This window comes from Leptonychotes weddellii, unplaced genomic scaffold (genome assembly GCF_054177405.1).
Source record: "Leptonychotes weddellii isolate Sample4059 unplaced genomic scaffold, ASM5417740v2 HiC_scaffold_1985, whole genome shotgun sequence".
Taxonomy (NCBI): Eukaryota; Metazoa; Chordata; class Mammalia; order Carnivora; family Phocidae; genus Leptonychotes; species Leptonychotes weddellii.
The window spans coordinates 1-12,802 of NW_027784590.1; the positions used below are offsets into that span (position 1 = coordinate 1).

General features: G+C 45.3%; 1 protein-coding gene across 1 annotated transcript; it reads left to right on the forward strand.

Moving 5' to 3' along the window:
* Positions 1 to 4: 4 nt before the first annotated feature.
* On the forward strand, positions 5 to 8,242 carry LOC115941761 (histone H1.1; the record flags this gene model as incomplete). The annotated part of the gene is made up of 4 exons (XM_081810193.1): positions 5 to 1,143; positions 5,152 to 5,247; positions 6,189 to 6,254; positions 6,354 to 8,242. A coding segment is annotated over one exon (483 nt), but the record flags the coding sequence as incomplete, so codon positions are not given.
* Between the last annotated feature and the right edge of the window lie 4,560 nt (positions 8,243 to 12,802).

Consider the following 12,802-nt stretch of genomic DNA (forward strand, 5'->3'; position numbering starts at 1 on the left):
CAAGGAGCGCAGCGGCGTGTCCCTGGCCGCGCTCAAGAAGGCGCTCGCGGCCGCCGGCTACGACGTGGAGAAGAACAACAGCCGCATCAAGCTGGGCCTCAAGAGCCTGGTGAGCAAGGGCACCCTGGTGCAGACCAAGGGCACCGGCGCCTCGGGCTCCTTCAAGCTCAACAAGAAGGCGGCCTCCGGGGAAGCCAAGGCCAACCCCACGAAGGTGGCGAAGGCCAAGGTGACGGGCGCTTCCAAGAAACCTAAAAAGGTCACGGTAGCTGTTAAAAAAGCTGTTAAGACTCCGAAAAAGGCCAAAAAGCCGGCTGTGGCCAAGAAGTCGTCCAAGAGCCCCAAGAAGCCCAAGGTTGTGAAGCCTAAGAAAGTAGCTAAGAGCCCTGCCAAAGCCAAGGCTGTGAAGCCCAAGGCGGCCAAGGCGAAGGTGACCAAGCCAAAGACGGCCGCCAAGCCCAAAAAGGCCGCACCCAAGAAGAAGTAAGCGTTGCAGTTGGAACTTACTCCAATAACCCAACGGCTCTTTTAAGAGCCACCAACATACTTCGGAGGAAAGAGCTTTAGTACGTGTCTCCTGGCTCCTACGCGGAGTTTGCCACTGTCTTGCCGGGCTCCCTTGCCGGGGCGGTGCTGAGCCAGTCCTTACCCCGCCCCGCAGTTCCTTAGAGGCTCCAGTTCCCACCGGCGGACCTGACCTTTCTAGGTGCCGTTTAGCGGCTCGGGAACCACTGGCCTAGCGAGCTTCGTCTTGCCTAGAGTTAACTGTATTGGCAAGACCTGGGGGACTTTGTCCCAAACCGGAAGTCCGCGCCCGGGGCTAATGAGTCATCCCCGGTAACCAGGAGGGATGGGAGCCCCGCTCTGGCCCCAGCTGGGAGCGTGCGCCGGGCGCACACCTGGCTGTTCCATCTCCCCGTCGAGTTCAAAGCCGGGCCCTGCTCTTTTCGGGACAGTAGTGCTTAAAGCGGCCCTTTCCGGATGTGGGTTCCCCTGACAAGTGCTTGGGGGGTAACCCGTGAAACCGAAAGCTTGGCCACACCCTCCGCGGATGCGGCGCGCCAGCTGGATGTTCTTGGGCATGATGGTGACGCGCTTGGCGTGGATGGCGCGCAGGTTGGTGTCCTCGAAGAGCCCCACCAGGTAGGCCTCGCAGGCTGAGCTCTGGGAGCGCAGGTCGGGTTTGTTGGCGCGGCGCCTCCGCGTGGGTCGGCTTGGGGGCTGCGCGCAAGTTTCTGGCCGTGGTCCCGACAAGGAAGCTTGGCTGCATCGGAGTTTTGGAGCCGAAGCTCACAAGCCCTTACCGGGCTCCTGTGTTTATAGGAAACAAAGCTGCCCTGATTGGCTAATATTTGAAAACCCACTCTGCCCCTAACTAGAGCGTATTTCTTTGCGTACAGGGTTTTCAATTCTGGTGGCGCTATACCATATTAAGTAGGGAAGGACACTTTCCGCAGAATAGTCCCTTTAGGCTTTTGAAATTTAATTCTAGGATACAGATTTTAATAACCTCTTTCACCTCCGAGGAGAAAACACCATATGGTGAGCCAGGGTTACTAAACACAGCTCAGTTGGTTGTAAAGCCTCATTTTTACACGTGCCCCTACATACTCTTTTTTTCCCCCCATTTTTCAGGTGATCTTTTTTTCCCACTGTCTTGCTGGGCTCCCGCTTTCCGGTAACAACTGCCATACAGGCACTTCACATCTCTGTTCCCCGGCCCTTAAGCCGGCGTGTAGCTAGCTATTCATGATTGCTTTGAACTCGGTCTCTTAGGAGCACCTATCCTACACACGCATGATTGCTCCTTCTGGTTTTCGGTTAGGGCTATTTACAAAACGGTGACTTTACACAAACTGCTTCTTAAAACCTTTCCGAAATCCTTTCAAGTCAAAACCTCTTTTTAATGTCCACGTGGAGTAACATAAGCTGTTCATCCATTTCCTAGCGATAAGCATTGACGTTGTTTCCATTGACCACTGCCCACTGTGGCGCAACAGAGTTCCGGCACCGAACTTGCTAGATTAGAGTGAATTTTATATTTCAGCTGGTGCTGACGTATCCTGAAAATAACTCCCCCTCAAGGTGTGGGCTCAATTTTTGCCTGTCTACAGGGTGTAAAATTACTTCTCATTGTCACTTTGATGTGCATTATCATGGTCACTAGTATATCCTTTCTTTAGGTTTATTGGTCATTTGAATACACTCTTCAGAGAATGCAGGCTTATCCCTTTGCTTCCTTTTCCACTGGGCAGTTTTTCTTGTCCCACTGTTTTTTTTATATAGTAATGAACTACTTATCACCTCTGTTGCAGATAGTTTTCTAATTTTGGCATTTTTTACTAATTTTATTTATGGTGGATTTTCCATTTGAATGTTATAAAGATCTATATAAAATCCCAAATATTAAATGTTAGAAACATATCTTTTAAAGCTTCTAGATTTCTTGGTTAAGAAACTGAACCCCACCCCTCCATTATTCATTCAATAGCCTAGGTTTTCTTCTAAAAACTGCTTCCTAAAAATTTTTTGGTCTCTAATCCATCTAAAATTTTATGCACTTTTAGAATCCGAGTTTACATTCTCCCAGATGGCCAGTTGTCCTAACGCAATTTATAATCCATCCATTTCTCCCACTGTATGTCCTGTTATTAAAGTCTTAATAAGATTTCTGTGTTCTTTTCTATTGATCTGTCCATATAAGTCATGTTTGTTAATTTGTATGCTTGTGTCTACTGTGAATGGAGGACTCATTTCCTTTTTTAGGTCTTACTGCTAGGAAGGAGGAAATGTATTGATATGTTGTATCCAGTGACCTTACCAATTTCTGTAATTCCACTTCTTGGTACTTTTTAAAATAGAGCCCCTTGAGTCTTTCCTAGTCATCAGCAAAATAACATATTGTTGTTGTTGTTGTTTTGGTCTTCCTCAGTGTGAATACCAAGCATTTTATTTCTTTTGTACTGCATTTGCTGAGACTTTCCAAAGTAAAGTTAAATAATTTAGCAGGAATCCCTTTTTAGTTCTTGGTTTTAATTAGGCTATTGTTTGTCCTTTAGGACATTTGTTAATTTTTGGCATCTCCATTATTTTAAATGATACCTTCAAATTTTATTTTACTTTTAGAAAATTTTTCAGTAGCTTTTAGGCTTTAATATAGTGATATATGATTTTCTTTAAACGCAGTGTGGCTGAAAGAGCGAACTAGAAAAAGATGTGTTTTTATAAGGCGGTCATCTAAGAGAGAAGCAGGTGTGCTGTGGTAGAGCTGGAGGAGGGGGGAGTCAGAAATTCTGAGTCCATGAGATCACCAACTGGATGAGGGGTATGAGCAACTGGGTTCAAATGCTGCTGATTGAGTGACTGAATTGAGTACAGGCCTGAGAATAGTCTCTTGGTTAAGTAGTATGGAGGTGACTGACAGCTTTGAGAATAGTTTGGGGAGGACGGAGTTGAATTAAGGTGGAACTATAAATTTGAGAATCATTGGTATATGGATGGCATGTAAAGCCATGAACCTGGGTGAGGTCGCCAAGGGGATGACTGAGGTAGAGAAGAGTATAAAGGGGAAAGTACTGAGTCCTGAGGCATCGAACATCGAGGGCGGAGGAGACCTAGTCCTGACCATTCATCATCGATAAAGCTGAGTATTCTACTTCTTTGTGCTTCCGTTTGCTAATTTAAAAGTTGCATTAGAGGGGCGCCTGGGTGGCTCAGATGGTTAAGCGTCTGCCTTCGGCTCAGGTCATGATCCCGGGGTCCTGGGATCGAGTCCCGCATCGGGCTCCCTGCTTGGGGGGGAGTCTGCTTCTCCCTCTGCCTCTGCTGCTTCCCCTGCTTGTGCTCTTTCTCTGTCAAATAAATCTTAAAAAAAAAAAAAGTTGCTTTAGAGCAGTGTTTTTCACGGCTTGTCGGTAATCGAAGAGATTCGAACATATTAGAGCGTGCCACACTGAGGTATCTATGGCTTCCTGGGACTTAGGTTGGGGGCACTTCCGTTGTTAGGCATATGTATGCATGTGCTGGGTCACGAAGAAGAATGCGTGTCTTAGCGGGGTCACCATCAAGTCTGAAAACCAGTGGTTAAGGTGCTCCCTTCTGGTCTTTCACAATCCCGAGTCTGCTGTTTTGATGTTCTGACCACAGAATCAGATCTAACATCCATATAAGACAGTAGAGAGACTTGAAATCCATCTCATTGTCCCAGAGATCTTCCAGAGACAAGTGGGTAACAGGTGACATACAAATTCTATTATTTACTAATTGATTTGATTGTCCTTGCCTGTGGGGATTTTTGGAAGGAAAGAAAAGAGAGGCGCAAAGCACAGGAGTTAAAGGATTTCCAGGACTGATGGAAGATCAGTGTGGGCCCTTTAAAGTACTGACGACAGATAATGAGCTTGGCTCTGTAAGTCCTACAACTGCACATATATGGGAAAAAGAGAGGAGGGGAAGTCTCACATCTTGATGCTGCAGGTTTTATTGTGTCCTATGTGCCCAGAGGAAAAGGGGGAACATTGGGGAGGAAAAGAACATTGTTCTTTTCTTTACACCATAACCTATTTTTCAGATCTTTGACAATGTGTACATGCAAATCTAAAGGGAAAAATTATTCTGCGTACAAAAATAGAACTGGGTTAAACTCGAAGTATTAACTACTAAATGGCTGATCAGTAAAACGGTGGCCTAGAAACTACCCACAGGATTCGAGAGTGGGTGTGCGCCATTGTTTAGTTCACCAGTCACCTGCTGGATCTTAAAAATTTATTTAACAGAAACTACAGTCATTTTCAAGTGTGTCTCAGAATGGGTTTCCAGGAGTGGGATTTCTCTATCAAAGGGTAAAAAGCAACCTTGCGAGCTGCAGTTTACAGTAAAATAATCATCATGGAATCTTAAAAACAAATAAATACAAATGCCTAAAGACCGAAATGTGATTGGACCTAGACTATCACGGGTCACCATCTATTTTATTTCATTTTATTTTATAATACATAGTTTGATACAAAAATCCAAATTACATGAAAAGATACACACTGAGAAGTCAAGTTCCACATCACTGACCTTGACCACTCAGGTCCCCTTCCGGTGTTTTCTTTATGCAAATAGAAACAAAACATATATATACTTTTCTTTCTTGCCCTGTCACAGGATAATGCGAACAAGTTCTCTACCGCTGTTCACTTAGCAGTCTGTCCTGGACCTTTGGCTGTAATGGGACCCAGAGCTCTCCATCTCTTTCCACAGGTACGTGATATACCATGTGTAAAGGAACAATGGTTTATTTTGGTTCCAGAAGCTCTGGGTCTGTATCGGAGAGCTGAGCCCTTTGTACCAGGTGTTGTAAAATGTTTTTTCAGATAGTCATTTGTCTCTTAACTTTGATAAGTTAAAAAGGGTCTTTCCCACTTCAAGAATCAAAGGAATTCACCTGTATTTTTGTCTGGGGTTTTTTTTTTTTTTTTTTCCTAACATGTCAGTCTTTGATCTATTTGGAGTTTATCCTAGTATATGGTGTTTTAAAAATGACTATCCCATTGTCTCAACACTTTACTCCCAATGATGAGAAGGGCTGTCTATGGGGCGCCTGTGGGGCTCAGTCGGTGGGGTGTCCAACTCTGGATTTCAGATCAGGTCTTCATCTCAGGGTCATGGGTTCGGGCCCCACCCTTGGGCTCTGCACTGGGCATGAAACCTATTTAAAAAAAAAAAATGCTGTCTTTATGGCATACAAAATTCCTATGCTGTCGATTTCTGGACTTTCTATTGTGTATCAGTCCATCTAGCCAAGCACTAGCACCACGCTGTTTTAATTGAGGATTGATGATCCTTTCCAAAATATGGTAAAGATCACCCACCCTTCCTGTTCATATTTTCCAATTTTAGGGCAATCATAAGACAATTCTAGCTTTTCAAAGAACTGTGCAATGCTTAGAGCTAGACAAGCTTTGGAAGTCAGTCAGTGTTTGTTCCTGTCTGGCAAAGTTCTGCAGGGAGTGTTGTGCTCTCTGAATTCATGTCACAGCACCCCCATCAACTACGAAGGGCCCATCATATCTTCAGGGCATTTGTATCGAGCCACGTTCAAGGCGAATGAGTGAGAAGAAACTGGAATAAGTTTTATGATCTTAGAATCAGTGGGTGTTCTCTTTGAACTAATTAATCATTCTTTCCTCCAAACTCTTTAGATGGCCACCATGCTTCCCTTTCCACATGGGGAATCCTAACTACAAAGGAAACAGATAAGGAAGCAGGTAAAGTATTCTCATTCCCGTGCCTCGGAGGAAGACGAAGTAGGTTTTGTAAGCAGCCACCCTCTTCCACACTTACACAGGTTTCTTTGTTTTTTAAAGGATCACTCACATATTTGCTAACTCTTCAGAGGGAGCACAAGGTCCAAGTGTGCAAGCCTAGACCCTGCCCCTAGAAGACCTAGCGATGCTTGGCTGCTCTAAAGTGGACACGTGGGAAGCGACCCATAGATCTGCACTCTCCCATGTCCTGCAGAGAAAGGGGCCACTGGAAACAGGATTCAGTCAATGGCAGGAGCAAGTGCCCCCAAAATCTTGTGGGTTGATTTTATCCTTTTATTTATAACGCTGCTAATATGCTACATGCGCCTTGACTGTGCATCAAATAGTCAGTATTTTGATTCTGACAGATGAAAAGAGTAAGTAGCAGGTAAGCCACTCCCACACCTACCCGGAAAGCAAACCGGAGATTTTAAAGTTTATTCTGGATGCTGAAAACTCTTCTCATGGAAGACATATTCTTTAGATGAGCCCCAACCTTCTTTAAACTTTTTATATCTGGAAACATAACCTCTAAAGAGAAAATCATAACAAAACGTGACAAAAGAGCAATGTAAAGCTCCCTGGATGATCACAGAGTGAAGAGTCCTGAACCACCACACAAGTCCAAAAAACAGAACGTCCACCAACTCTCCCCGTCCGCTCACACCTGCTCCCAGTCACTAACCCTCCGTCTTCCCTAAATGTACCCACTATCCTGATTTCTGACACAGTCATCCAGTCTGGCTGTTTTTGAATCTCATATAAAATGGAAATCAAAAAAACGGTAGTCTTTTGTGCCTGGTATCTTTTACTCAGAAAATTAGGTTTGACAGATTCATCTGTGTCACTATATAGAACTGTGACTCATTTTTATTGTATAATCTTCCATTTTATGAATATACCACAATTTAGGGATCTATTCCACTGCGGACAGACATTTGTTTCTCTTCTTCAGGGATTACAAACAACGCCAGGAACATTCCCGCACGTGTGTTTCGGCACCTACGTGGACACACGTGTGTTGTTTGTAACCCAGAACCAGAAATCACTGGGTCAAACCCTAAACTTTTTCAGAGTTCTTGCACCAGTCTACCTGCTCTGGAATCAAAAAATGAAAATTAAAGCCACAGTTATAAACATCTGGATGAACCTCACAAACCTAGTATCGAGTAAAATTTAGATGAAAATCCCTGTTTCACATCCTTCTAGTTTTGTTTATTTTTTTCATTAAAAATGTTAGTCTTCTTAAATGTTATCCATCGTGGCAGATGTGTGGTACCTCCCTGTGGTTTTCTTTTGCATCTCTTGCCCATTTTTCTACTGCACCGTGTGCTCCTCTGCTTGGTCTGCCCCCCAACAAAACACCACGGCCTGGGTGCCTTACATAGACACGTATTTTCCCATAGTTCTGGAGCTCCACGACTGATGTTCACAGGGCTGACCTGCCGTCCTCAGCCCCCCTGGAGGAAAAGCAGATCCTGTGTGGCCCAAAGCTCCCGTTAGGAGTTATACTGTTGACTGTCCAGTGGCCAAGGCCACCAGGTAAACAAAGACACTCTTATTGGGCAGGACACTCCAAGGGCCTAGAGACCACCTTCTAGCAGCCACGGGCAAAGGCCAGACCTCTCTTTGGGTAAGGTTAATTTAATACTACATACACGCTTCTAGAATCTGCCAACTTACACTGCCCCTCGGACGTCCAGGAGGCAACCCAACCCTGGCATGTCCAACACCAATGGTTCAGTCTCTCTCCAGACTGCACCCACAGGCTCTCCCCTGTCCTCAGATGGTCACTGCACCTCCTTATTTCTCCCCTGGACCCATGGCAACAGCCTCCCAACTGGTCTTCCTATTTCCAGCATCGTCCTCTTCAGTCCGCTCCCAACACAGCGGGCAGGGTGTCCTTTCGTGTCCCCCGACTCACATCCTGCCAATGGTTTCCCTTCCCACTCAGTGTAAAACCCTGTGTTCCTACAAGGTCTGACGGCCGGGGCTTTAAGCATTTATTTTTAAAATTCCACTTGGTAAGAACTATTTGTCACAGCAAAGACACACCAAAGCAAAACAAGTATTTCATTAAACAATACTTACCCTGACTTGACTTTTTATGCGCTGTTTTCTCTGTGTTCTGCTCTTTCGTCCAGAAACACTTGGCAGCAGCCCAGTAAATTGATTTCATGAATACTTATCGGGTCATGCCCAGCACTGCAAAATACACTGCTCCGTATATACAAGCTTTGCCCCCTCCCCCCAGCACCTCACACTGGCACCCTGACCGCGCCCCCGGGGGCGCCCCCTTGCTTACTCCACCCAGGAATAGCGGGCCTTGCAGTCCCCAGGGGCCTTGGGGGCCTTTGCAGCGATCACTGTGTCTACCTGGAATGTTTGCCCCCAGATATCACAAGGGCTCGTTCCCTCACCCTCTTTCAGATTTAACTCCAATGTCCTCAGTGAGGCAGCCCCCTTTACCTCCTACATCACTGACCAGCCTCTAGGATCCCCCAGGGCTGAAACAGATCCATCTTCCCCAGAACTCATCGGACCTAAAAAGAGCCTTCACTATCAGGCCCTGGAAAGATACCTGGCTTCCCACGGCTCGTCACCCTGGCTGGTCTGGCCATCCTCCTCCAGGACAGAGCTGGGGTTGGAAGACCACCAGAGGACAGCTACTTACAGAATCCGATGTCCTGAGGGAGAACCTGCGGACCAGCTAACAGGATGCAGGGGACAGAAACTGCCCAGGACTCAAGGAGGGGGGGTGGGGCGGAGAATAAAGCTCAGACACCTGCTCTAGCACTTCCTGGCCACTGATCTTTGACAGTCGGCTTCATGTCTCACAGGTCTGGAATTCTTGGCTACAAACTGGAGTTTCATAGCATCCCCTACCTCACAGGAGTTTACACGGAACACGAAAGACAAAGAGGGCCGCCAGCCGAGTGGGGGTTACACACAGCGGTGCGCCGGGGTGGCTGACGCCGCTCGCCAGGGCCACCTGCTAAGCCTTCAGGCATTTTGTGAGCTGCCTGTTTAGACTCAACGATTATTAAAAATTAAATTACATAAATTTACAATTAAATAGCTTATATAAAAAGCAAAGTTAAGGGCACCTGGGTGGCTCAGTTAAGCGACTGCCTTCGACTCAGGTCATGATCCCAGGGTCCCGGGATCAAGCCCTGCATCAGGCTCCCTGCTCAGCGGGGAGTCTGCCTCTCCCCCTCCCTCTGCCCCTCCTTCCCACTTGTGCTCACTTGCGCTCTAATAAAATCTTAAAAAAAAAAAAAAAGCTAGCTGATACCCCACATCTCCTCACCACTTCACCATTATCCTCACTCATGGGGTTGTTCACTCCTCTTGTGTGGTGGCAATACTACGTCGTGGGCTACTGTGCGTTGCTTTGTAACTAACTCCACATTCAGTCACTGCTAGTTTGAGATCCACTGTGGTGGAAATAGTTTCACCACAGAAATGGGCACGCATTACAAATTAAAGGGGTTTTGTGTGTGTGTGTGTGTGTGTGTGTGTGTGTGGTTCTTGTTTGTTTTCCTGAGAGCTATCAAACATTTATTGACACACAATTATTTTCAGAGAATGTTCTCAATAAATGCCTTCCTCTGGGCTTCCTCTCACCCAAGTGGGGGCAAGAACTATCAGGCAGGCTTGCTTGTTTGCTCATTCCCTTCATGTTCAGAGCTCTACACTGAACTTTACTGGGTAAAAACAGTCTGGGATCAGACTCCCAAAGTGGGAGTCTCTACCGAGTACTAATGTCACTGAAACATCATGTGGCTTCTGTTTGGTTCATAAGAAAACTTCCTTGCCGCTTACCGTGATTGGCAGTTCTGTAAGGTTTGTCACTTGGTTAGTCTAACTTCAAATCCACACTGGCTTTGATGTTGTCATTTACCAGCTTCTATGAAGCCCACGGGCTGGGCTTTCTCTACACATGTTGATTTTAACTCCGTTCAAAAATATGAACAAAGGTTCAAAAAAACAGTTTGGCAGGGGCATGGGGGAAGGGGACGATGTAGAAATATCTTCCCCACAGGCCTGGAAATTTCACTACAAGTTGCAACTTTGGAAGATAATAGGGGATATTTACACGTGAGCATCAGGGAGCCCCAAAGCTCCCTGGGAAAAGGAAATACCCCACCATCTAGAGAATTAAGAGCTCAAGACAAAAGAGAACACGGGAAGCAGTTAGTCCAAATCACAACTAACTCACTTTTCAACCATCAGTAAAATTTTGTTCCTCGTTTTATGGCCATTTTTTCCATACTTACACTGAACTTTTACTACTTCTTATAAGTGATTATGCAAGGAACCAAGAATGAAGACTCCACGACCACCACCTTGAACTGCCAGCATCCTTGAGTAGGATTCCAATCTGTGCCTTGACAACATCATAAAATATAACGGTCTTGAATTTTTCAACTGAAGGAAGAAACTGAGGGGTCAAGAGTCCTGCAGCTGGAAACCCCACTGCCTCATTAGAGAGAATGCTCCTTGCTTTGGAACAGGGGAGGAGCGTTGGTCTCACTGGGATCTCAGGGCTCGCTCCTCCCCTCCTGACAGTCTAAGAACCAGGCCACTGGCCAATATATGCCTCAAAAAGGAGCCACCCGTGTTCCTCCTGAAATTTCACGATGTTTTCATATTCCTGCTTACCAGTAATCTTCATGGCCTTGCCTTGGGGGCCACACCACAGAGCACAGAGCCTGCCTGCAGCTGCAAGGGCAGATCACTCCTCCAGGCTGTGGAGTCTAGTATTTCCTGCAGAATTGCTGCTAAACCCATAATGTAAGAAGAGGGAACCTCTCCTAGGGAAAGAGACTGTCACTAACTGCAGGAGCTCATCGTTACGCGGTAGGGATCGATTAAAACCTGTTTGTGCATTTTCCGTACACGCTGCTCCATCTCCATCCTCTGAGCTTCCAGCAGTTTCTCCCGACATCGTCACTCCCCTTCCTCCAGCCCACTTCGCCTCTCATCCAACACCTCCACTGATATTCCAGAGGCCTCCCCAACAGCCCCCACAACACCTACAACCCACGCTAGGATGCACACCAGGCATGTTTTCAAAAGTAAGACTTTCTGCAGCTTCAGGGACCCTTCTTAGGGACAGTAGGCTGATTCTTCTAGACTGAAGGTGAAACAGGGGTGATACGAAAACGTTAAGGTGCTGGGCTTCAAGAGGGCAAAGCACAGAAACCCAAAGGGAAGTACTCACCTGGAACAAGGAGGGAAGAAAACACGGGATGATGAATTTTCAGTGCGTTCCCAAACTTGCCCACCAGAGGGAAGCCTCGAGCTGCCGGCAGGCTGGCCAGAAACCAGAGCACGCTGAGTGGGCGGCTTCTGACCATCCTCATGTTCCCTGTTCCTAAGTGTTTAGAAAAAAAGGATATCCACTTAAAAAAAAAACAAAAACAAAAACAACAAATTCAGGACAAAATGAAGAACTATTTACTTTTCTACATTACATTCTAATTTTTATAAATTTTTTGTCAATCTATTTTCCATCATTTGCCCTAGTACGTCTTCACTTTTGTTTCACTTAACCAAACATTTCTGTTAGATTACTGTGTGTTCATAATAATCACTGATTCTGTTGCACAATTTCTCAAACTTGTTGGTCTGATTAAACTTAGAGTCACTCATCTGCTTTGTCAGGAGGAAATACAGAATATTTTGGGTGCCCTAGTTATTTTACAATATTCCTGATCCTAGCTCCTTTAGAATTGGTTCCTTAAAATATGTATGGTTATGGACATTCATGAAGTTTTCATCATATTACTGTATTGATTGTATCAGAATTTCCTAATTTATGAAGGCATTAGCTACATATGACTTAGACTACCATATAATTTTAAAGTGGTTATTAGAAATAAAATGCTCTCCTCAAACTTGTTTTATTATATATAAGTATTATTTTATACAAGTATAAAAAAACAAAAGAGCAAAGCAAACCCCCTCTTTTTTTCCAAACTGCCTCTTCTTACTTTAATAGAACTAACATTTAATCAGATTTCTCTGCTGGCTAGATGTACTAGGCTAAATATTAAAAATTCCCAAGCAAATGCATTTTTCCCTTTTACTTTACTGTTATCCAAAGAAAATATAAGGTCCTCCTATGTCATAATTGTAATTTTTGCTCTTTATCAAATATGACACATTTAGGTTTCAACGGAGTTGAAGGTTTGTGAGATACTGTTTGGATTACACAACTCACAAAGGCAATAGCTAGGCTGACAGCTCACATTTCAGCGGAACTCAGAAAGCTTAGTAAGCTGGTGATTCTGTCTTCCAGCTTCTAAAACAAACAAAACACTCCCAGGGGTTCAGACACAAGTCTCACCACCCTGTCTCCCATATTCCAGCAGGACAGAAGGGTAAATATATCGGATTCCACGTTGGTGGAGTTCCTACCACTGGTTTTGGTTTTCTCCATAAGTAGGGCAAAGGTCCTGTGGTCAAAGTAACATCTGATCCAGTGGCCAAACAGAAACAGG